Here is a 25,945-nt window from a genome sequence, read left to right as displayed (position 1 = left end):
TGCATTTGTCAAAACTGAGACTTTACATTGGTACAATACTCTTAACTTTAATTACTAACTATAGACTTTATTCATATTTCAGATTTCCCCAGTTTTTCTACTAGTGTTCTTTTCTGTTTCAGGATTCAGTTCATATTGCATTTAATTGTCATGTCTGGTTATTCTCCTCCAGTTTTATCTTCCCTTGTCTTCCATGACCTTGACACTTTTTTGAAGAGTAGTGACCAGGTAATTTGCAGAATGTCCTTTCATTTGGGGTTTGTTTAGTGTTTTCTTGTGGTTAGTTTGAGGTTGTAGATTATAGCGATGAGTGAAATAGAAGTGATATGTCCTGGTCATTGTATCAGGTCAGGAAGTACATGACATCAACGTGACTTACCACTGGTGATGTTAACCTTGTAAAACAATCGAGTAATTAATAATACTTTTATTCATATATATTGATATTTGGAGATGATACTTTAAGACTGTGCAGATATTCATGATGTTTCATCCATAGGTCATCACAGGTGCTCACAGTCCACCCTTGTAGGGCCACTTCTTGGACTGAGACATTTCTGTTATGGTTGTCCTTTTAGAAGAAGTGTCACCCCTGTCCATTACACCTGGATTTGAGTTAGCCTTCTGGATTATTTTCTTCATTGATGTCTGCCCAGGAAGAGCCTGGAATTGGGCTGGAGCTTTTACAGTGAGCAGTGGAGAGTGCAGTCCAGTTCACAGGTCAGAGAAGGGGCAGGCAGCAGGCTAACGACCTTCTCGTCCTGGTTCTGTCACTACACAGATTTGTGACCTCGGGCAAGGCCATCAATCAGATGGTCTGGGGATCTGATCTGACTTTGTTATCTCATCTGACTTTGATAGGCTCAGACACAGAATCCTCTTTTTTCTGTCTCCTTTTTCTCATCTGTGAAATAGGGAAACTTGGTGAGTGGTTTGGATGAACCTTAACATGAGGTGATCCTAGATAGCTGCCCTTCTTGCACACACCAAGAGTGGTGGGGGGGAAGATGAAGAGATGCAGGGGGTGGGCAGGGGAGGTTGTGCCCTGCTTCAGCTGATCCCAAGTTTGGAGGCTTCTCAGCAGAGAGTGAGACCCTGACCAGGAGATGTTGGGGTGGGAGTGATGCTCTCCTCTGCCACCCATTCTGTGTGTCTTGTCCTTCTGTTCCATTTGTCTGTCCTTCACATGAGCAACAAGAAATTGAGAACTAAAGAACTGGAGACTAAAAACAGGCCAGGAAGATGTTAGAGAAAGATTGCAGGCTAACTCAATCTTCTTAGACCCCACGGGAAGTTCTTTCTGGGCTCTCTGGCTTATGTCCATGTCAGCGGTCCCAGAGTCAGCAAATACGTTTCCCCCATCTGGCTGCTGGGAAGAAGGACATTCTTGGTCCTCACTGAGGATGGGGGATGCTCTTAGACTTGGAGAGCGGCTGGAAGCGCCAGCCCCAGGTGGCTTGTTCCAGCCTTGTCCCCAGGAGGGGCCCACTGTTCCTTTTCACAGCCATTTTGATCTTCTGCTCTTTAGTTCTGGTAACTGATCGGTCTCAGCCAGAGAAAGAGAATTGGCTGCTGGTTAGCTTTCTCCAGAATTTTTCTCTTTCCCCCTTTTCCCCAGGCCTTCATATCTCTCTCTTTAAACTAGGGACTGCCGAAGTCATCACTCCCGTTTTCTTTTCTTTTTGAAATTTGTTCTTATTAAAGAGTTCTGCTGGTCTCTGACCTGTTACTTCAGGCATCAAATTTCACATTTACTTGGTGCTTTGAGAGTCCCCCATCTCCATCTCTTGGGCTTCCCTCCCAAACACAGGCCTGTTTTCTTAGGGCTCCACCCACCCCATTGCAGCTGCTCTGTAACAGCCCTTCAGCCATTTGAGACTTGGCTTGGGGTCAAGTTTCTTCTTTAAATACAATCTTTAAAACTCACCTTTGTGTTGATTTCTAAAGTAGTACATGTCTGCAGAGTTAAAACTTGGAAAACAGAGAAGTTAATGAAAGTCAACCATAATCCCGTGGCTCAGAGAATGGCAGAATGTTTCATTTATTTTCATTCATCTATTTTCTTTCACTCTCTTTTTGAAGTGTGTATGAATGTGTGTGTACAGGTATGATCATTTAACATAAGTGGAGTCATTTTGTACCTTGTTTTGCTTTCATTTTCCTGGCAGCTTATGGTGTTTTTTTTTCTTTTTTTAATGTATATTTATTTGATTGCGTCAGATCCTAGTTGCAGCATGTGAACTCTTTAGTTTGGCATGTGGGATATAGTTTCCAGACAAGAGATTGAACCCTGGCACCCTGCATTGGAAGCTCAGAGTCTTAGCCACTAGACTACCAGGGAAGTAACCCCCACTAGCTACTGTTAACATGACTCTTGGTGTGTCTAAATTTTTTTGAAGTTAAGTGGTCACAACGTGTTCTACTTATTTAATGATCACACATTCACTTTTTTTTTTTTTCATTTAATCCCCATTTCCACTTTCACTTCCCCTCTGTTTTAGAATGGTGATGATGTTGAGTTTTGTACTGCTTACATCAGGTACTGTTTTAGAAACTATGTTGCTACATTTCATTCTCAGAATAGCCTACAGGGTTAGTGCTTGTCTTAGCCTTCTACATGGATGAGGAAACTGAGGTTAAGGAAGTTGCCTGCAGTCACACACTTTGGTACGGGACAGAACTAGATTTGAACCTTGTCATCAGCTCCCTTTGTAGTCCCCCTGTGAGCACTTTTTGGGTCAGGGACATGTGCTTTAATGGAGAGGTGGACTGTAATTCAGAACATGTTTCCCAGTTAGTGTGGGAGAAGTTGGGTGCTAGTCTTGGCTTGGTTGCTTCTATGTTCTGTGACCTTTGGCAAGCTATTTCACTTCTCTGGTCCCCTGTCAGCCTTCTCAGCTTTCAAGTTCTCTGCCTTTGTAGTGGAAAAGCAGAATAGAGGCAACACTCAAGGACAGATCCAGAATGACAGGAGCATCGTCCACTCAGATTTTAGGGCATTTATATCCGGCCCTCATTTCATGTGGGGAAGTTTCTTTCCTTATTATTTTTTGTTGCAGTTATTTTACTGCTATTTGGATGAGCAGGAGGACTTCCTTGACTGTCTAGTGAATAAGAACCCGCCTGCCAGTGCAGGGGACACGGGTTCAGTTCCTGGTCTTGGAAGATCCCACACGCCACACAGCAGCTAAGCCCGTGTGCCAGAACTACTGAGCCTGTGCTCTAGAGCTCATGCTCCCCAACAAGAGAAACCACGGAAATGAGAAGACTCCCGTACGCCATAACTTTGTAGCCCCTGGTCACTGCAACAAGAGAGCTCACGCAGCAACAAAGACCCAGCACAGCCAAAAATAAAGAAATAAAAAATGAGCAAGAGAAGCCCCACTGAGGCCATGAGGTCTTCTTGGATGCTGAGTTAAAGCAGTCCTCTTGATAGGTCAATCCCATGACACAGTTCCTATGAAGACTTTGAGTTCCTGGGGCTTTGGTGGCTGACCAGCAAGTGTGGAGACGGAAGGCCACGTGCCCTGTGGTCACGTGTGCAGGTGCCTGGCCCCCTGTCACGTTTCTGGTGTCTCTTCCCAGATGTTCTCTGAGCTGTTGGCCAGAGGGCTGTGCTGGGAGACTTGCGTTCTTCAGGGGCTGCGTGCGCTGGTGGGCCAGTGGAGAGGGACGCGGGCTGGGCAGGTGTAACCACTGTACGTTTCCAGTCACTGGTGATGAAGTGGCTCACCTGGTACCACAGGTACTCTTTTTTTGCCTTTTTAAGCTTTTTTATTTTGTATTGAGGTATAGCTGATTAACAAACAGTGTTGTGATAGTTTCAGGTGAATAACGAAGGGACTCAGTACGCATACGTGCTTACGCTTAGTCGCTCAGTTGTGTCTGACTCTTTACAACCCCATGGACTGGAGCCTGCTAGGCTCCTCTGTCCATGGAGATTCTTCAGGCAAGAATACTGGAGTGGGTCGCCATGCCCTCCTTCAGGGGATCTTCCCAACCCAGAGATCGAACCCAGGTCTCCTGCACTGCAGGCAGATTCTTTACCAGCTAAACTACCAGGAAAGCTCATATACATACATGTATCCATTCTCCCCCAAACTCCCCTCCCATCCAGGCTGCCACATAACATTGAACAGAGCTCCCTGTGCTATACAGTAGGTCCTTGTTGGTTATCCATTTTAAATATAGCAGTGTGTGTATGTCCTTTCCAAACTCCCTAACTACCCGTTTCCCCAAGCCTTTCCCCCAGTGAGCATAAGCTCATTCTCAGTACCGCAGATACTTTCCCAAGGTTCTGTCCCCCCACACCAAGCCCAGAAGGAAGACAAGGAGAACCAGAAGACGCTTGGCTTACAGAATAGAGTTCACTCCCATGCAGTTTCCCTTCCCCTTTCATATAGATTAAAAAAAAAAAAAAAACATAAAAAAGAAAAAGGTTTTTGCTCTTGGCTGGGATCCAGCAGTTGACTGAGAAGGCAGCCCACACTGAACCAGGGCCGCTTGTTCACTCGGTGGGTGTTGGTGACCCTCTGGGGCAGGGTCTGGTCACGTCCCTGCCCCAGCTCCTCTGGCAGATGACTTTATTTTTCTAGTGCTCTTTTCTGCTATTTGCCTGGCATCTCTGAGGAAAGGCTGACGTTTTCTTCTTTATCCAGTTCTCCTAGAGACAAACAACAAAAGCCTACCTAGTAAATTTTTTTCTGTTGTGTACTTGGAAAATACCTAGCTTTTCCCCGGAGAGGGACAGCTTTTGTTCTCTCCTATGAGGTGATTTGGGGACTTTATTTCAAAGTCGGAGTCCTTAAGATAACAAATGAGGATCACAAGGAGTCCTGGTGATGTCTGTGCTGTGGGAGTCTGAATTAAATGGACCAGAGCAGTCACGAAGCGCTGAATGTACATTGAGAACATGTGTGGATCAGTCACGTTTTCATGCTCCCTGAGGGAGGGGCAGTCATATTGATGATAATGATGATGCGCTGATAATCAAAATCATAGCATCATCATTTGCTGAGTACTTCCTGTGTGTTAGACCATGTGATATGTGTGAGGTTTTTTTTAAAAAATTGCTCATTTTATTTATTTTGGCTGAGCCGAGTCCTTGTTGCGTCGTGAGCTTTTCTCTAGTTGCAGTGAGCAGGGGCTTCTCCCGGGTTGTGATGCCCGGGCTTCTCACTGCAGTGCCTTCTCTTGTTGTGGAGCACAGCTTAGGGCACACGGTCTTCAGTAGTTGTGACCTGTGGGCTCACTAGTTGTGGTGCATGGCCTTAGTTGCCCCGTGGCCTATGGGATCTTCCTGGACCCGTGATCAAACCCATGTCCCCTGCATTGGCAGGCAGATTCTTTTCCACTGGACCACCAAGGAGTTCTGCTATGTATGAGTTTTGTTTTACAGGAACAAGAAACAGAGGCTCAGATTCAGTCACATGCTCAGGGTTGCCTAGTAAGTTAGAAAGCAGCTTTTAGATGCAGGTTGAGCCCATAGTCCCCGCCTTTAACCTCTAGGCACACTAACTCCAAGATCACATTATAAGAGAATCTGGAGCTTATGGCTTCGAATTTTGAGATACCTGAAGAAATTGCTTTTGATAAGTAAGACGGAAGAAAAAGGAAATTTGTTCTTTTTCTCCATTATGTTTCCATGAACTGAAAATGACATTTGTAATGAACATGACTAAAAGATCTACCATCTGATCCAGGCCTACTTTTTCATGGGTCTCAGGGCTGTACTGTATTTTAAAAGAGTTTTATTGAGGAATATTTTGCATACTGTAAATTTCATCTGTTTTAAATTCAGTGACTTTTAGTAAATTTATAGAGCTGTACAGCCATCAACATAATCCACGTTTAGAACTTTTCTGTTACTACCAAAAGTGGCATATTTGCAGCTGGTCTCTGCTGTCACTCCCAGGCAAGCACTAATCTGCTTTCTTTCTCTGTGAATTTGCCTTTTCTGGAAATTTCACATAAATGAAATCATTCAATGCATGGTCTTTTGTGTCTGGCTTTTTTTTTTTTCACTTAGCATAACGATTTTGAGGTTCATTCATGTTGTCATATGTATTGGTGGTTCATTCCTTTTTATTGCTGAATAATATGTCACTGTAGGGATATACCATGTTTATTCACTTCTTGGACATTTGTGTTGTTTCTGCTATGATCATTTGTGTGCATGTACTCATATGGACAAACGTTTTCATTATTCATTGGTAGATAGCTGAGAGTGAAATTTCTGGTGCATATGGTAGATGTATGTTTAACCTTTTAAGAAACTGCTAAATTGTTTTCCAAAGTGGCTTATCATTTTACTTTCACACTACTGGAGTGTGAGAGGGGTTCTGTTGCTCTACAAATTTGAAACTGTCTTTTCAATTGTAGCCATGCTAGTGGGTGTTTAGGGATGTCTCATTGTGGTTTTAATTTGTATTTCCCTAGTAACTATTGATTGTGAGCATCTTTATATGTGCTTATTAGATTAGATATTCATATATCTTCTTTGGTGAAATATTTGTTCAGTTTTTCTTTTTTGCATTTTTTACTTGGGTTGTCTTCTTACTGAGTTATAAGAGTTCTTTATTTATCCTTGATACAAGTCCCTTTTCAGATGTAATTTTAAAATATTCTCTTGCATCTGTGGCTTGTCTTTTCATTTTCTTGATGGTGACTTTTGAAAAGCAAAGGTTTTTAATTTTTGCCATACCTCCTTGGCTTGTGGGACCTTAGTTCCCTGACCAGGGATTGAACCCATGCCCCCTGAATTAGAAGCGTGGAGTCATAATATTAGACTGCCAGGGAAGTGCCCAAAAGGTTTTAATTTTGGTGAAGTCCAGTTCATCTATTTTTTTCTTTTGTAGCTTATGCTTACGCTGTGCCTTTTAGCCCATGCCTTTGGTTTGTTGTTAGTTTAGGTGCTCCAGTTTTCACTCTTACATTCTCCCTGGATCCTGCATATATTCTTCTTTGAGGACAGAAGGCAAAGCCCAGACTCCAAGTTCTCTTGCTAATATTTTGTGTTGGATACTCTGTTGAAATTGTGTATGCAAGAGTCTGGCATTCTGTTTATGAAATTTTGAGTGAAGATAAAATTAGATCTGCCTTGGAAGTTTATAGTTGAGAGAAAAGAAGAAGCTGCTGCTCTATATGAAAGTGTTTTCTTAAAGTTAGTGGGTGCTTCTCTATTTACTGATTACCATCAGTTATAATAAAAATCCCTTATATTGCTTTGAGTTTTTTAGAGTTTATTCACTTTTATCATGTCATTTAAGTCTTTTTGCAGATAAGTAATAGGGTTTAAGTACAATGGAAAAGTATTTAACAAAAATAGTTAATATTTGAGACTCTGATGTTACTTAATAATTTTTCCAGGCCTACCAAGAGTACTTTTCAATGTTCACCATTTACAACATAAAGATGAGTTGGAGGAGAGGTAAGCACTGGGTTGTGTCTACTAGTGTGATGAATTTCAGCCATAGTTAGAATCATAGGACTGCAGGTTCTTGGTGCTGGAAGCGACTTCATTTGGGATCCTTAGTTTTGGGACCCACCACAGGATCCTTAGATTGCTGTTGCTGGCACATAATCGTCTGTTCAGTAGCCCAGCGTGTCCAACAAAATAGAGCTTCTCAAGCTCGTGAGATCAATTCTTGGATGACTTTGAATACAGGAAAATTACTTCACATATGGAACACAGCATTCCCCTGTAATTTTCACCCTTTGGCAACACACAATGACATAGGGCCATCCTCTATTGGCATTTCTTCAGATATTTAAGAATATCTGAAGCTACCTTAAACTTCCACATTTATAGGTCCACATACGCCCTGTTCCATCAGCTATTTTGTATTTAATTTGGATTCCAGACCTATGGCTATCCTGGTCACTCCTTGCTAGATATGCTTTAGATTATCCGTATCTTCTGTGCCCACACCAAGCCTACACATCAGACATGGCCTGTCTGGTAGAGTTTACTGAACCTATCAGTTCCTTTGATGCAGACAAGGGCTGCCTTGTGGGGATAGTTATTTAGCAACTGCATTGCACTGTTGGCACATGTTAAGCTTGTGGTGAACCAAAACTCCCAACTTTTTTTCCTCCTGTGGATTTTAGACAAGCCAGTTTTCCATTAGTCTCTTTTTATATAATTACTGCTTTAAACATAAATTCAGAACTTTACAGTTAATATTGTTATTTAGTATTAATGTTAACACTAACAGTCGGCATCTGTTGGAAATGTACCATATTGGTCTTGTTGGGTTTTCCCCAGTATTCACCCTTTGGGACTGCTTTGAATCTTGTTTCTTACCTTTCTTGTCTTCTTTACCAGAAACTTCTGTCTGTCTGTCTGTTGAGAGAGATGTTTGCTTATCTAGTACCTGTCCATCTGGATGTCCTCTCTCCCCAGCTATGTTTTGGTTTTGGCAGGTTCATAGTGATGATAGCTGTGTAGGAGGCAGATCCAGGGGTAGGGATTAGAGCTACCTAGACTTGTGCACATGTGTTTATGTACTCCTCCATGGACCTTCTGTTCTTGGGGTAACATGGCTCATAATTAACACATCTCTCCTTTTTTTGTGCCTTGTCAGGTTCTCCAGATCATTGCCCTATGTGGCTCACATACTGATGATTATGAAGCATGCAGGCCCTTTTAGAAAATAGTGACAAAGAGAGATTTTAAAACAAAATAGAGCTAATAAAAATAAATGGGGAAAAAAAAAACAAAATAGAGGAAGGAAAAAGATGGGCAGTATTTTTCACTTTTAAAATCTGTGAGTCACTAGCTCAGCTCTAACATTTCTTTCCCAGTCTGCTCCATCTTCCTGCCTCATGATTATTTTCAAGTCATTAGTGACCCTTCTGTGCTGTGGATTGAGAGGGTTTCTCAACTGCTCCACATTAGAAAGTGAAATGCCCTTTAAAAAATGTTGTCCTTTGGATTTTCAGAAGATATGTTCCTTCCTGAGCAAGGAATGGGGCTGTTTGCTGGAGAACCTGACTTGATTCATACAAGAACAGATTCAAAATAGGAGAAAATATTTTCAAATTGTGTGTCTGATAAAGAAACTGTATCCAGAATATATATGAAACTATTACAACTTCACAATAAAATCAACCCATTTTAAAACAGACAAGACTTTCAGTGACTGTGAGGTTGGAGAGATCCTGGCTGGACCTGGATCTCATTGTCTTCCCAAACCTTGGACCCTTCCTTGGAGCCCCTCAATGAAATGGATTGATTTTCCCTTCCCTAGTACCCCCAGTGCCTGAAAAACAGCAGCAACAACAACAGGCAAAGGATTTGAATAAGCATTTCTCCAAAGATACACAGATGGCCAGTAAACACATGAAAAAATATTCAGCATCACTAGTCTTTAGTGAAATGCAAATTGAACTGTAATGAGGTACCATTTCACACCAACAAGAATGGCTAAAGTAAAAAAGACAGACAATAACAAGTGTTGATGAGGTTGTGGGGAAATTTGAGCCTCCATATATTGCTAGTGAGCTTGTAAAATGGTACAGCCACTTTGAAAAACAGTTTGGTACCTCCTCAAAATGCTAAGCACAGAATGACCATATGGTCCAGCATTCTACTCCTAGAAATGTAAACATATGTCCACACAAAATGTGTATAGATTGTCTTCTGATTGTTGAGTTGTAAGAGTTTTTTAAAAATACAGTTCAGATCCAAGGCCCTTGTCAGCTGTGCGATTTGCAATTATTTTCTCCCATCTTGTCTTTTTATTCTGTTGCGGATGGCTGTTTTTACTTTGCTTCCCAAAGTTTTAAATTTTGATGAAGTCTAACTTATTTACTTTTTTCTCTTGTCACTTGTGCTTTTGGTTCTGTGTTTTTGAAGTACTAGAAATATTAGCTTATTTTATAGTCTGGGCTAATGTTGCTAACTGTGAGTAATTGAATAATTACTCTTTGTAGAGAAGACTAACAAGCCCATGTGACTCTCAAGTTCAGTGTATTGTTTTTCTTTGTATGACTCCTTCACCCAAACACTTAGCATGGTATTGTATATGTAATAGATGCTCAAAAAATACTTGTTGATTAAATCTAGAAAGGAAAAGTTGTTTTTGCTAAAGACCACAACTGTACTTTTTTTTTTTTTTTTTGAGGGTGGGGTGTAGCCTTGAAGTTCAATTCTTATTTCCACTTACTGTGCGGCATTTCCTAAGCCACTTAACCTCCTTGAGCTTCAGTTTTCCCATTAGTGAGAGAAAGACAGTAATGTGTGTCTTGGAAGATTGTTGTAAAAATCACATCTAAAACCCTTTGGACATGTAGAGATTCTGCAAATAGCAATTACTGTCTATATCAATTAACTGATTTGTATCTCAGTTTCTCCTTTAGTAATAATGGGAATAATGCTCACCCTTAGCCGTGGTGTACATGAAGATTCAGGAGATACTGAACTCAATTGTCTCCTTCTTCCTTTGATAAGTAAAGTAATCCATTTCCCAGAACCTAAGAAGAACCTCCCTTGATCCCTGACCACCTCTCTTTTTGTGGAATTCATGTGGAAGGAACTTTGACTATATTAACTAGTTGTACTATTTAGTCCAGAAGTCATGGGCCACATGGCTTAGTGGTTATCTATGTTAAAATTAACTAAAATTGAAATTTCAGTTCTTCAGTTGTACCAGCCGCAGTTCAAGGGTGGAGGAGCTGTATGTGGCCAGTGGCTACCACATAGAACAGTGCTTGTACAGAACACTTTCTTCATTGCAGAAAGTTCTGTTGGACAGTGATGGAGCAAAATGGTGGCAATTTTAGGTGACATTCTGTTCAGCTGCAGAGCCTGTGAGATAAGGCTTTTCTGTAGATCTGTTCGAGTAACACCTTCCCCACACTTTTCCTCCCCCGCTTAGGGGGTTCTCAGTCTCAAGGATCTTGAATGCCTTTGAGTCCTGGGAAACAAAGAGTTACATAATCCAGGATGCTTTTATTCTTAGTTATTTTAGAAACTTCACGTTCCTCTCTGCTGATGCTGTGCCTTTTTAGTAAGTTTGGTCACTAGGGGGCCCTTTTGGACAGTTATGGTCGGGTGATTATCATAGTGACCTGAGGGTGGGAGGCAAGATGCTTCCAATATCCCTGATTTTATGTGTGGTTTCATGTGCTAGGAAAAAACTGTATTGCAAATAGCTATTCAGGATTCTGGAAATTTTTTTCCAGTTACAGATTTAAGATAATGTTCTAGAGATTGGGGTCTTTGGAGATAGTTTAACAAGGAACCCCTGAGCATTCCTCTCTGATTGGAGCTGAGTTAAACTGACCTCAGTGAGTTTCTTCCTGAAGACTTTGAACATGTTCTGATTAGATTGTGATGCCCTTGCATTCTTCTCCTGGACTTAAATAGGAGGACAATTAAATTTCTTTTGTTGATTAGATTGCTCTTACGTCTTCTTTTCTCTTATTCTCAAAATCTTCTGAAATGATGCTCTATGTGGACCATTCCTAGAATTTATGGGTGCCTTCCTGGGTTTGGGATATACCTCACATGGATCCTGAGGATAGTTTCTTTTTGACTTGATTCCAGTCATGAAAACATGCACTGAATGAGGGGCCATGAGAATGCATAAGGTTAACATTCTTTCCTATCTGCTTTTAAGTGTTGACTTTGCCAGGCCAGGTAATGAGCCCACTGTCATTCCTAAATGGCAAGAAGTGGTTAATTTTAGGCTATTTCAGTTTCCAAGATGGAAATTCTAGTGTGTGTGTGTGTGTGTGTGTGTGTGTGTGTATATTTTTTTTTTTGGTAAAAGAGTATATGTGGCTGATTTCTTGTTGACTAGAAGAAAAATGCACAAGTTTTATTTGAGGACCTTAACCGAGGGCTGTAGCCTGGAAGACGACCTTTCAGATAGCTCTGAGAAACAGCTCTGAAGCGGTAAGGGTGGGGGGAGCCAGAATATATATGACATGTTTGCTGGAGTAAAAAACAAACAAGCAAAAAAAAACATGTGGTCATACATAAAAAGATTACTGCTAATTGCAAAGAACAGCGTCTCAAGTTAAATGCTTCTCTATGGGAAGACTGGGGAATCTGGGGTCATTGTGATTTCTCCTTAGATATGTATCTTAGCTTCCTTGGGACCAGTAGGTACTTGAAATATGGTGGTGGTGGTTTAGTCACTTAAGTTAGGTCCGATGCTCGCGACTCAATGGACTGTAGCCCGCCAGGCTCCTCTGTCCATGAGATTTTCCAGGCCAGAATGCTGGAGTGGGTTGTCATTTCCTTCTTCAGGGGATTTTCCCAACACAGGGATTGAACCTGCATCTCCTGCCTTGGCAGGTGGATTCTTTTACCACTGAGCAACCAGGGAAGCCTGCTTGGAATATGCTCTTTTTCTCTGTCCTGAATTCCCCTCAGGCCCATCGTGGGTGAGTGACCACACTGGCTACTGGCTGGATCCTCACAGGATTGGACTGGCAGGCAGCATTTTTATTTTACATTCTCAATGGATAAATCTCAGTGGATAAAGCACAACTAACCAAGTTCTTTCCTGGAAGAAGCTCAAGACCTCTGATATGTTGGTGGGCATTGTGACTCTCTGGAGAAGAAAATAGGATATATTTTCCAAACTTGACCTCGGGGCCCTTATATGGCCCCGCACCTTGGGGACGGGCAGCCTGCGGAACACTTTGGGAACTGCTGACCCAAGGCGGGTGTTCTGAGAAGCAGGAAAACGCCCACTCTGGGAGAGGGCGAATGGAGCAACTTTGAAAATACTTCTGCTTTCTGTTTCTCAGTGGTATCTCAATTTTTGTTTCTCAGTGGCTATTTTTGACCCAAACAGTAGTCATCTGAAGTTCTCACACACACAGACCCATGTCAGATAAAAGTGCCCCAGACCTTTCTCAATGAGGACCATCATCATCTGGCCTGAAGAGAAGGTAAAAGTTGCTCTCTGAATTTTTATTTAAAGAACCTTTGAGTGAGGCTGCTAATTCACTTCTTTTGGGCTTCATTTAGGGTCTGCTAAGTATATATTTCTGCTTCAAGGTACCATCACATTCTAAGAAACAAACAATTTATAGGCAATTTTTTACATGATGAGAATCCATTAATGGCTTTTAGAAGATATCTAAAGCTCTGAGGGCAAATTTTGTTGTCAAGGGGATAGATTATATGTGCATCTTGCTTCTATTAATCCTTTTCTAGGCAGATTAGCTAAATGAACTTCTCTTTAACTTGGGTAATAGTCTTAGCCAGGACAGTGCCTGATAATGGTGACAGCCATAATAATAGCTAACATTTCTTAAGTGGTCACTGTCTGCCAGGCACTATCCTAAGTACTATTCATGTATTAACTCATTTAATCCCTCACAAAAATTCAATGAGGTAACTGGTTTTTCCCACTTTATAAGCTGGAAAATATAAGCATTCTATAATAGTGAAGGCTAGAATTAATGATTGGTTCTGTGTTCATACCAATGAATAACAAAGCTTGTTTTACAGTACATTTTTTTAATTTGAAGAGAGTGCTGATTTCCATCAAATTCTGTGTAGTATGTAGTGCATAATTGATTTTGCAGTTTATTTGTTCTTAACATATCTATCATACATTTTATATGTAAATTTTATAACTTCTAATTTGGAATTCTTAGATGTCAGTAGATGCTATAAAGATAGAATTTGCTTATGTATTTATTCAACAGCCTTTTCTTAGGCTAGTTTCTGTATTCAGTGCTAGGAGTGCAGAGTTGATTGAGCTGCAGCCCCTATCCTCACAGAGATGTCATCAGATAAGAAAGAAGAATAATCATCTAAACAGTTAGCATTTCTGTAGTCACAGCAAGGAAACTGATTTTTTGAATTTCATTTTAAAAATGTCAAAGAGAAAACGTTTCTAGACTTCAGTGGGATAGGAAGCTGGGGAGAAACCACAGGTCTTGGTACTTTTTTCTAGCTTTATTGAGATATTATTGACATATATAAGTTTAAGGTGTACAATGTGTTATATGTATTATATATATATAGCAAATGATGGCCAAAATAATGTTAGTATTTCCATCCCCGCTCATAATTACCCTTTTTTGGTGCGGTGCTAACATTGAAGATTGACCTTCTTAACAACTTTCAAGTATGTAATACAATATACTATTAATTTTAAGTCATCATGCTGTATCTTAGATCCTTAACTTACAGCTGGAAGTTTGTACACTTTGACCAACAATTGCCTGGAGAAGTCCATGGACAGAGAAGCCTGGCAAGCTACAGTCCATGGGGTTGTAAAGAGTTGGACAGGACTGAGAGACTAACACATGCATACGTACTACCACAGTTAAAATAGATAGCCAGTGGGAGTTGGCTATCGATAGCCAGTGGAAATTGTTATCCAATTTCTCAGCCTCTGGCAACCACCATGCTACTCAATTTCTATGAGTTTGGCTTTTTAAGATTCCACATAGGTTGGGAAAATAAGATCCCAGAAACCATGCAGTGTGGCAAAAAAAAAAAAAAGATTCCGTCTATAAGTGAGAACATGCCGTGTTTGTCTTTCCCAGTTGGACTGACTTCCCTTTGCATAATGCCCTCGAGGCCCCCGGATGTCTGTTAGTTGTCCTGCAGCCCTGGCTTGTTTTCACCCAGAGCCGTCAGCCTCAGGGTGAAGCATGTAGTGCTGCTGAAATGCAGGCTTCTGACCACTTGGGGAGAGGGGTCTTCAGGAAGAAAGAACCACTGCTGTGACAGGAATTCCAGTGGTCCCTCAGTGGTCCCCTGAAGCATCCTCTCCAGGGCAGGGTCCGTGTACCTCTCTGAATGCAGATGGAGAGAGGAGAGCCTCGCTGCAGGGAGAGTTTTCCGACTGTGGAGAGCTGTGAGAAGGGCTGGCAGAGTGCTTCTCCTGCTGGGTCTCCTTTGACACGGGGTTTGGGGTGTTCTCTACGGGAAGCACCAGGCCAGGGCCCTGTTAGCCACATTAGGCCTTGGCCGCCAGGCCCGTACTTCCTTAGGTGAATCCTTTTTTTCCTTTTTTTTTTTAATCAGAGGACAGTTGCTCTGCAATATTGTGTTGACCTCTGCGTACATCAGCATGAGTCAGCCACAGGTATATATATGTGTGTGTGTCCCCTCTCCTGCACCCCCTCCCATCTCCCACTCCACCCCAACCCTCTGAGCTGTCGCGGAGCACTGGGTTGAGCTCCCTGTATCACATAGCAAATTCCCATCGGCTCTCTGCTTTATCTGTGGTAATGTGTGTGTGTGTCAGTAGCTCAGTCGTGTCCCACTCTTTATGAGCCCATGGACGGTAGTTCACCAGCCTCTGTCCATGGAATTCTCCAAGCAAGAATACTGGAGTGGGTAGCCATTCCTTTGTCCAGGGGATCCTCCCAGCCCAGGGAATGAACCCGGGTCTCCCACGGTAATGTATATGTTTCCATGCTATTCTCTTAATTCATCCCACCCTCTCCTTCCCGCACTGTGTCAGTTGAATCAGTTTTAAAGGAAAACAAGTGGAAGCTGGAGGTGGGGTGAGGGGGGTGGGAAGCAGAGTCTTCCTGGGAAGTTTTGCAGAAAGTGCCAGTTGATAGGTAGGGTTCCAAGCTCTTGGAAAAGCCAAATCTTGCAACCAGCCCAGGCCCTTAACAGTGGCCTGAGACGTGCCTCTCCCACCCTCCAAATCCACCTCTCTGCTTGGCGTGCTGTGATAATTATGCGTTCATCTGTTGGGTTGTACCTTTCATAGATGTGATCCTCTCTAGATAAAATGAACCACTGAAGGGAATGTTGGGAGGTTCACGTTTTTCAGTATGTGCTGGGTGCTTCATACATGCCAGGCGTTCTAAGCACTTTGCATGTCTTTAACTCGTGTATCACCACAGCCCTGTAGGTGTGTATTACTGTCCCCATTTAACAGTTGAGGAAACTGTCAGAGAGGCTGAATGACTTGTCCAAACCAAGACTCAAGTTGGGAAGCCAGGTTTTGGAGGACAGTGGTTTTGTTTCTGCCTCAGACAGGAATCTAGTTAAATCACCCTGAGAAGATGGAGATCCTTTTTGAAAAAAGGTCATCTAGATACACAGCTCTCAACTCATCTTTACTAGCGTGGCTCTTGTGTGATTACAGTATTTGTCTTTGGGTATGACCAAGAGAGTCATTTTTGGAGTCGTTTTTGGTTCCTAGGTTTCTGGCCTGGGTGACTGGGTGATGGTGGTGAGAAGTAACAGGGACTTAAGGAATTCACTCGCGTGGTTTTTACCTCTGGGCCAGCAGTCTTGAGTTGAATACAATGTGATATAATATGGTTCCAAATCAGAGGGGTCGGGAAGGAACCAAGATAAGAACAGTAACCCCATTCCTGCCTCTGCCCACGTCCCATGGTTCCCTGAACAACCACTTCCCCATCTGTGGTTACCTGTCAGAATGTCAACTTAGGTTTCTGTCTGTTTTGTTTATTCCTGTTTTCCCAGTACTTGGCACATTAATGGTATTCAGTATCTATTGAGTGGATGACTAAAGGAATGAATAAATCTCACATGGCTAACCATTTTAACTTTCTAGATAGCTGCATGGGAGTTTATATCCTGTTGTATATCCTGTGGAAATGGCAATGACAGAAAGACAAATGCTGTAATGCTGGTTTAGAAGAAAGCTTTTAGAACTAACTGCATTATTACTCTGTTTACTGAAGTAAAAATGCACAATGTGAGAACTGTGAGTTTCATTTGGGGACTTCCAGGGAACTACAGCTGAGGAGACAACCTCTCAGATAGCTCTGAGGAACTGCTCAGTATGTATGTGGGTGGTCACTATAAATGTGATTTTGGTGAAGGGCTACCTAAAGCACATATCTTGTTACAAGGTTGTTGATAATAGGAGGAACAGACATCTTAGTTTATGGTTTTAGTACTTTTCTAAGTATGGGAAGGTGAAAGAATCCAGGTTTATAAAAAGTTTCTCCTGAAAATACCTAACTATTTAAAGGTCTGTTGTTTCAGTTCTCCCAGAGCACAGAGTGCTTCATTGCTAATCTCTGCCCTGAACTCCTTTCAGGGTGTGTTGAAGGTCAGCCACTTAGTGGCTAGTGACTTAACCCTTGTAGAGCTGATGGCGGGTGACAGTCTTTAGCTGGCAATGCTGATGGCAGGCTTTAAAAAAAAAAATAAAAGCACTACCAAAATATTGATAGGCTTTCAGTCAGCTCGGTCACTCAGTTGTGTCTGACTCTTTACACTTGTTCTAAATCTTAGATAAGAATTATCTGCATCTGATAGGAAATGGATTGATTGATTAGACTGTGAAATAAGGTAAAGAATTTTACATTTTATTCATTGCTACAGTTGTAGAACTTGCTGGAACCTCTCAGGGAATTTTTAGATGATTTTATGATTAAAAGAAGAAATAATATTTGTTAGGCTTTACCTATATTCCAGAGTCTGTTCTAAGTGCTTTATGTGTATTAACATTTATTCCTCACAACAACCTCGTGAAGTAGGTACTACTATTATTCCCATTTTACAGATAAATAAACCGAGGTATTGAGAGATTGTCCAAAATTACACAGAAAGTAAATGATAGGTCCACATTAAAATCTGGATAGGTTAGCTCAGAGTCTGTTTCTTAATTATACTCTACTGTCTTTGATATACAAAGTTCTCTGAAAAATCTTGTTAAGCAAAGGAGAACCTATTTCTTTGAGAAAAAGGAAAAAAAAAAACAACAACAAAACTTCTCTGCCACTCATATTATTCCCCCTGTCTGAAATGCTCCCCTCTGTAGTCTGACTCTTCTAGAAAATATCTAAATATCTAGGAAATGTTAAAAAAATGTTCAACTCAATCAGGATAAAGCTGGTGTGATGTGAGGCAATTTCAGCCTTTTTTCTTACTTGATTTCATAGTTTTTCCACCATGACACCATACTTCTTATGAACTTTATTTTAAAATTAGCATTCAAATCAAAAGAAAACCTACAATAATCTAGTTTGACTAATACCAACTTAGCTTCAATAATGTACACTCCATTTCTGTTCCTCCTCCTTTGTGCTGTCATTGCCGTGGATGGGCATCCCTGTAGCTCAGACAGTAAAGAATCTGCCTGCAATGCAGGAGACCCAGGTTCAGTCCCTGGGTGGGAAAGATCCCCTGGAAAAGGGAATGGCTACCCTCTCCAGTATTCTTGCCTGGTAAATTCCATGGACAAAGGAACCTGGTGGGCTATAGTTCATGGGGTTACAAAGAATTGAACACAACTGAGTGACTAACACTGTCACATTTACCCCACCGTACACTGCGTGCCCCAAAATAAGATTTATGTGTCTGCCTTATTAGTAATATAGGAAAAAAGAAGTCATAAATTAAAACTACAGTAATGCTTGTTTTTATATTTACCTGTGTGGTTACCTTTACCAGTGTTCTTTATTTCTTCCTATGGCTTTGAGTTTCTTTTCAATTTAGCCTTCTTTTATCATTTCTCAGGGAAGCTCTTGCTGGTAGTGAACCCCTTTATCTTTCTTTTATATAGACATTAATTTTAATTTCTCTTTCATTCTTGAAGGTTAGTTTTGTTGAATATAGAATTCTTGGTTAACTTTTTTCTTTCAGGACTTTACATGTTATTCCATTGTCTTCTGGTTTCCATGGCTTCTGATGACAAATCAGCTATAAATTTATTGACATTCCCATGTATTTGAAGAGTCACTTCTCTATGCTTTTAAATGTTTCTCTTTCTTTGGGTTTTGACATTTTGCCTATAATTTGTCTCCATGTGGATCTCTGACTTTATCTTTCTTGGAGTTTGTTGAGCTACTTGCAGTCTATACAGTAAGTCTCCTGCATATGAACTTCACTTAGATTCTGTTCACTTTTCTTCCTTCTTTCTGCTGCTCAGATTTGTTGATTTTGATTTTTCCTATCTTCAAGCTTGCTGATTCTTTTTTCTGCTTGTTCAGATTTGATGCTGAACATCTCTAACTCATTTTTCATCTCAGTCATTATACTTTTAACATCCAGAATTTATTTTCTTTTTATGATTTTTATTTTTTTGTCAATATTCTTTTTGCTTATATCACATTTTTCTTATTTTTATTAATTAATTGTTCATAATTTCTTTTAGCTTATTGAACAGGTTTAGCACAGTTGATGTAACATCTTTGACCAGTAATTCCAATGTCTAGGTTTCCTTGGGGATGGCTTCTGATGCCTTCTATTTCTTTTCCTGTGAATGACCATATTTTCCTGTTTCTTGTATACTTTGTATTTTTTTGTTGTTTTTAAAAATTCTATATTCTGACTATTATCACGTGGTAACTGGAAATCACATTCTCCCACTCTTCAGGGATTGTTGATCTTTTTGTTGGTGGTGTTGAGGGCTGCTGCTATTTGTGACATTTCCACAGTGGTTGTTGCAAATATGCATTTCTTGTTGTTCTGGCCACTGAAGTTTCTGTTCCCTTATCTTGGAGGTCAGCCAGTGGCCTGACAAATATATATTTAAATGTCTAGCTCCAAAAAGAAGGGTTTTTTTTTTTTTGTTTGTTTTCTTTTTTTGCCTCACCATGCAGCATGTGGGATCTTAGTTCCCCAACCAGGGATTAGATCTGTGCCCCCTGCAGTGAAAGAATGGAATTTTAGTCATTGGACTGCCAGGGAAGTCCCAGGAGGGATTTTTTTTTTTGGTCTTCTGAAATTTTCCAGTGAATGCCATCCGTGAAGCTGCTGCCACTGAGAAGGCTAAAACCGAGGCAACTGTCTGCGTCAGTGCCTCGAGCACCACCAGATCAACCAGAGTGCACAACGCCGGATTTTTAGAGGACGAGGTCCCCACGCCCATCCTGGCACCAGTCAGCCATTCCAGGAACGTGAACTGCTCTCCCCACAGCTGTGATGGAGCTGAGGAATGGAGGGTGGTGGCCGGTTTACCCACACTGCTTGCTTAAGAAAGATGAGCAGCCTCTTTCTTCATCAGGCCCTCCCCAGGTTGCTCTAAGTGTCCAGTTAGGTTCCAGGTTCCCAAATAGTTGATTCCCACCACTTCTTCCACCTCAGTGGTTGCTTGAGTGGCGGGATGATCCCTCGAGCTTCCTGCTCTGCCATTTTTCATGACATCACTCCTGAAAGCCTTGTTTTAAATGGAAGAAACTTGGTCTTTATAGCAGAAGCGTGTCCCCAGGGAGAAGCACCGGCCAGACGCTCTCTTCTTTCCGTATCTGTTGGGTACCGTGTGGGGTCTCTTCCCTCAAGGAGCTCACTGGAGGGGAGATGAGGCAGGTAAAATAGGAAACTTAAATTCCACAGAAGTGCCGGAAGTGCTGTAGTGGAAGAAAGGAGAAAAGGCCCACGGGGCAGAGGAGGGAGACGTCAGGACTGCTGTAAACCTTTGTGAGTAAAGGAAAACTTTTTTTTTTGCCAGACACCAAAGTTATTTTGTTAGCTGGGGTCCAGACCAAGGGTAGTAAGTGCAGGGGCCCCGCTCTCAGCTTCTTTCATATCATCTTGCCACCCTGAAGCTTCTTACATCCTGTTCACGCCTGAATCTCACTCCAGTCACACTGATTCCCCTGCTGTCATTGAGACTGCCCTTCTTTGCTTCGGTGTCAGCATTCAGAAGCCTTCTCTGGCCACCCTATTCAAACTGGCACAGCTTCCTCTATTTTACTTTGCTTTATTTTCGTTCCTAGCCTGGGCACTCTGTGGTATTATGTTTATGGATGGGCAGGTGATATTCATTTATTCAACTGTTGCTGATTTCAGCACCACTGCATGCCAGGCACACTGCTCTAGGCTCAGTTGACAAGACAAAGCCCCTGATTTTGTGGGGTTTATGTTCTGGTGTGGAGAGGCAAGTGTAAACCAAATAAACGAATAGGATAATTCCCAGTAGTGGTAAAGGTACCAAGAAAATAAAGTAAGGCATTGAGACAGAGTGATAGGTGGCTAGAGGAGAGCTCGGGATCTATAAGCCCTTTGAATTTTGAGAGCCAAAGTCTTCAGATAAAGTATAATAATTGAGTTCTTCCTCTTTGCTTAACACTGTGCTGAGTGTTTTACATGGATTATCTCATTGATCCTCCCACAAATCTTTGCTAACATCCGTTCACAGATGAGCAAACCAAGAATCAGGGAAGTTAAATAAGTTGACGAAATTAGCTGGTAAAGCACTGAACCCGTGACTTAGATCGTTAGACTCTTTCATGCTAGTGTCTGAGCTTTAACTTCTTTTACTTGATGACATCATTTGCCATTGCAGAATCATGATGGGTGAAAGATTTCAAATTTGAAAAACCAAAAAAAAAAAAAATTATCAGTACAATCTGCTATAGATAAAGAAATAATAGGCTGTTGATATGTAAAGACAGTTTCAAGATTATCATAGAAATCCTGGCATGATTGGTTCTCCAACTTAAGAAAACATAGATGTAAAAAGTGTATATGTTAAAAATTAATTTACATATACAAAATACTAATCCTAATTCGGATACTTTTAAAAAGTTACCTTAAAGATGTCATGTTTCCTCTTTCTTTTTTGGGACTGTGAAGTTTAAATGAGACAACCACAATATACACTTCTCCTTAAATCCTAATTGACCCCTGTTTTTAGATGAGAGGAAAAGAAACTAGTGTCTGAGATGGTATTTCATCATTTTCCTCCCTCTCACAGAGAAATGGCTATTGTGTGCGCTCTGGTGTACCCAAATATAGAGGGAGGGAAAAAACCTGCTTTCCTCTACTGTTCTAGGTTTTCTAGCTGAGCCCTGTAAATTAAATTGACAAAAGCCTGATCAACAAGAGAAAAGCAAACAGAGGTTTATTAACATGTGCATCATGCATACCTGTGGGAGGACTCAGAGATGAGAAACTGAAGAGGGTATATATAGCATTTTCACAAGAGAACAGTAAATTTCTAGACAAGTGATAAGACAAAGGAAAAGGACCTGAGGATTCTAGGGTTGGCAGATTGTGAGAAGATAAATGTGTAAGGAAACATGGGAGATAAGGGCTTGTTTTATCAAGTATAGTTATATAGAGTTCTCCAGTGCCATAGCGAGTTCTCTGGGCTGATAGGGGTCTAGAATGCCTTGGTGATTAACTTCTGTCCTTCCTGGAAGAGAGAAGGGTGGATGACCATGTTTTCCTGTTTCTTGTATACTTTTTTTGTTGTTGTTAAAAATTCTATATTCTGACTATTATCACGTGGTAACTGGAAATCTCATTTATCTTCGGCTGAAAATAATCCTTATGTTAAAGTAGCTTATTTTGGGGCTGATCTGTTCTACTCTTCACAAGCTATGTATAGATCCTTATAGAGTAAATCATTTTTTTCCCACAAAAAGTGCCTGCTGTGTTCTAGGCAATATTTTAGGTGTTGGAGATACATCAATAAACAAGACAGTAAACCTCCCTCCCTCCTTGGAGCTTACATTCTAGCTGGAGAATTTAGGCAGCTAGGAAATACATGAAAATAATATAAAATACATCAGATGGTAAAATTTTATGGGGCGAAATAAAACAGGGGAGAGAGGAAGAAGAGTGTGCTTTGAGGGAAAGGTTGCAATTTAGAATCATCAGGTTAAGTGATATTTGAGCAAATACCTGCGAGAGGTGAGGACGCGAGCCTGTGGGTTGTGCAGGGAGCTGTTCCAAGCAGAGCAAATAGTAATTGCCTAGGCCAGGGCTGGCTGGAGTGGCTGGAATGGGGAAGACTGATTGGAGATGAGGGCAGAGACATGATTGGAAATGAGTTGTAGTAAGAACCTGGAAGGGCTTGTAAGTATTACAAGACTTTGGCTTTAACCCTCAGTAAGGTGGGAGTCAGAGAGACCCTGGCCTGAACACCTAGATGAGTGTAGTGTCCATTTACTGTAGAAGGTCTTTACTAAGGGCAGAATTAGGTGGGAATTAGAAGCTCATTTGGGGGCATGAAATGCCTATTAGATATCTCGCTAGAGATGTCAAGTGGGCAGCTGAATATAAAAGTCTGGAGTTCCAGGATGGATATTTGACAGCAGCATGCAGATTGCATTTAAATCCACAAACCCAGATGAGAACACCCTGAGAATTGGTGTAGACAAAGGGGTCCGGGACTCAACTCTGAGGCACTGCATTGGTTGGAGAGGCGAGGATGAAGCAGCAAAGCCAGATCAGAAGTAACAGCACAGTGGGGTAGAGGGAAATTTAGAAGAGACTAGTATCCTGAAGTCAAGTGAAGAGCAGATGCTGCTGATCGCTCAGTTAGGATGACCAGAAATGGACCACTGGCTTTAGTAATGGCCCCTGGAGGTCATTAGTGCAATTGCGTTGGAAGATGACTGCTGGTCAATGCCATCTGTCAGGACTTTTCTCTGTAAAGTGGGCTCAGTTGTACACTGTGGCTTACATTCGACTTTTTTCTACTTCACCATCCAGGAAAAATGGTTTCGATGTGTGTGCTCCTGGACGTGCAGTTTTAGATCTGAAGGATATTCTAGTACAGTCGCCTCCTTTCACATCTGTGACGGGCAAGGCTTGGACAGGTTACGTGATGCAAGCAGGTTTGCTCCTGGTAGAACCAGGACAACCCTGGGTTTCCAAGTGCCAGGCCTGGTCTTTTGTCTGCCACACCTGGCCTGCTTTGCTAAAAAGTACCAAAGGTCAGAGAAGGTCAGCTCTAGTGCATGGAGAAAGTGGCTCCTATCTTGTCCCTTGAACCCTTAACTTTTCTCTCTCTGATAAGCCTGTTGAGCACTGTGCTTCAGACACTGGGCTTGGATCTCAGTTCTTCAGCTAACAAACTCTATGACTTTAGACAAGTTAATTCACCTCAGCCTCAGCTTCTTCATCCACAAAATGGAGGTAATAATGACACACCCTTGTGTTGTAAGAATTAAAATGTCACTTGCCTTGTGGAGTTCTTTGCACAGTGCCTGCCAGGACCTTATGACTGTTCCATACATAGTGGTTCTCAAGATTATTAGGATATTGGGATTTTAGTTTACAGGGCATTGCTCATGTTAAAGCCATCTTTAAAAAGATATTTAATTGATGACATTGCCTGGGGTTTATTTATGAAACAGATTGACTAGTATTACACCCACAAATCTGTTCAAATTTTCCCTAAAGAAGTTACCAGATGTCTTTTTTTTTTTTTTGCCTAGTTGCTGCTACTGGGGGAAAAATGCCTACAAAACAACTCAAGACAACGTACCGCACACTCAGGGCAAATACATAATTTGTTCCCCTTTTATCAGCGCTGAGAAAGGAGAACTGTCAGTTTCCAACTCCCCAGCTCGCCATCTCTCATGCAGGAAGGAGCAACATAGGGAGTAGCCGGACGTGCCAGCTTTACCTAAGACCTTTCAATCCAGGAGTTTAGTGTTGCTAGCCTTCAAGATGCTTAAGGCTTCAGTCAGTCAGTCAGTTCAGTTGCTCCGTCGTGTCTGACTCTTTGCGACCCCATGAATCGCAGCACGCCAGGCCTCCCTGTCCATCACCAACTCCCGGAGTCTACTCAAACCCACGTCCATCGAGTCGGTGATGCCATCCAACCATCTCATAAGCTTAAGGCTTATCTCACTATTTATTAGCATCTCTGTGGTTGCTGGTAGGAAAAAATGCATCTTTTCAAATGAATCTGCACCAACTTACTCTTTTCAAAACATACTTCAGAATTCATGATAGAGCAAAGTAAGCTGTAAGGAGGTTATAGATTTGCCTTCCTCAAATCAGTATCTGTTTTAAAAATGACCATTTTTAGCAACAGCAGCAAAGCATTTCTTAATTCCAAGCCTTTCTTTCTGTCTTTTTTGTCAGTGAACTGTTTCCCTGACTCTGTGTGTATATGTGCACATGTAAACACACATGCACTTGTTTGTGTAGCACAGAGCTTGAGAAAGAAGAGGGCAGGAGCGTAAAGAAAAAGTGTGGGTTACAGAATATTTTTCAGAACTGTTAGAGCTGAATTTCCTTAAGCACATACATGGGCTTCCTTGATGGCTCAGTGGTAAAGAACCCACCTGCAATGTGGGAGATGTGGGTTTGATCCCTAGGTCACGAAGATCCCTTGGAGGACGAAGTGGCAACCCACTCCAGTATTTTTGCCTGAAAAATCCCATGGACAGAGGAACTTGGCAGGCTACAGTCCAAGGGTTGCAAAGAGTTGGATATGACTGAGCCCAGCACAAGCACATACATGGACTTGAACTCACGCCAAAGTATTGGCTTGGCCAAACTATACGTTCATGTTTTTCTATTATATCTTATGGAAAAACATGAACAAACCTTTTAGTCAACCCTATATTTTTGCCTGTATTATTAGAATACCTGATGCAGTGAATAGGAAAGACTAATGTGTTTAAACGGTCATTCATAGCATTATTTATTTATGTTTATGCAATAGATATTGAAATTCCAATTATGTACCAGACACTATGCTTAGCATGGGCCAATAAATAATAACTTATGCTAAGCTCTTTTAATTAGCTTTAATATTATGCAAATAACATAAAAATGGTAAAGAATTCCACATTACAAAAGTACAGTTAAGAAAATGGGTTGCTTTTCCATGCCAGGCCATTTGATTTTCTTAACTTGATTTCCTGAGAATGTCACTGCATATGTACTTATATGGGTAGCTTCTTATTCATATCATCTTGTTATTTTTTCAAATAAATGAGAGAGTTCCACCTGTTTTTTTCTTTTTTCATTTAGCAATTGCTCTTGTTAATATGTTAGCACCAACCGATCTACCCCACTGGTTTTATTATAATTGCAAGGCATTCTACAGTATGGATGTACCATACTTAAATTCTCCAGACTTCTAGCTTATTTTAAAATGAATACATTACTTCGTGCACTACAGAGTTCTCTTTTAATGAGAATTATACAAAATAATGTCTCTGCCACCCTACTGCTAGGACGTAAGAGATTCCCAAAAAGTATTTGCAGACTGGATAAATAGATTTTATTTACTCATGTATTATGCATATTGTTTTCATTTATAGATAATGA

The 25,945-nt window shown here is 41.2% G+C and overlaps 1 protein-coding gene across 8 annotated transcripts in view; it reads left to right on the top strand.

Annotated features, from left to right (window-relative positions):
• The window catches only part of TMCC3 (transmembrane and coiled-coil domain family 3), a 276,327-nt gene that overhangs the window by 37,664 nt on the left and 212,718 nt on the right, over positions 1-25,945 (top strand). For 4 of the 8 annotated variants that reach the window (XM_070454337.1, XM_070454334.1, XM_020877916.2 and 1 more), the window contains exons 1-2: positions 12,820-12,909; positions 15,008-15,068. The exons of 2 other annotated variants lie outside the window; for them this stretch is intronic. Coding sequence is in view for 1 of the 6 variants with exons in the window: in XM_070454335.1 (XP_070310436.1) it covers positions 15,054-15,068 (15 nt within the window). In the remaining 5 variants the exon portion in view is untranslated. Of the gene's footprint in view, positions 1-12,805; positions 12,910-15,007; positions 15,069-25,945 lie in introns of those variants that run through there. 2 more of the 8 variants (XM_070454335.1, XM_070454333.1) reach the window with 2 other exon arrangements.

The sequence above is a fragment of the Odocoileus virginianus genome, chromosome 24 (genome assembly GCF_023699985.2).
Source record: "Odocoileus virginianus isolate 20LAN1187 ecotype Illinois chromosome 24, Ovbor_1.2, whole genome shotgun sequence".
Classification (NCBI taxonomy): domain Eukaryota; kingdom Metazoa; phylum Chordata; class Mammalia; order Artiodactyla; family Cervidae; genus Odocoileus; species Odocoileus virginianus.
This window is presented reverse-complemented; position numbering and strand designations above follow the sequence as displayed.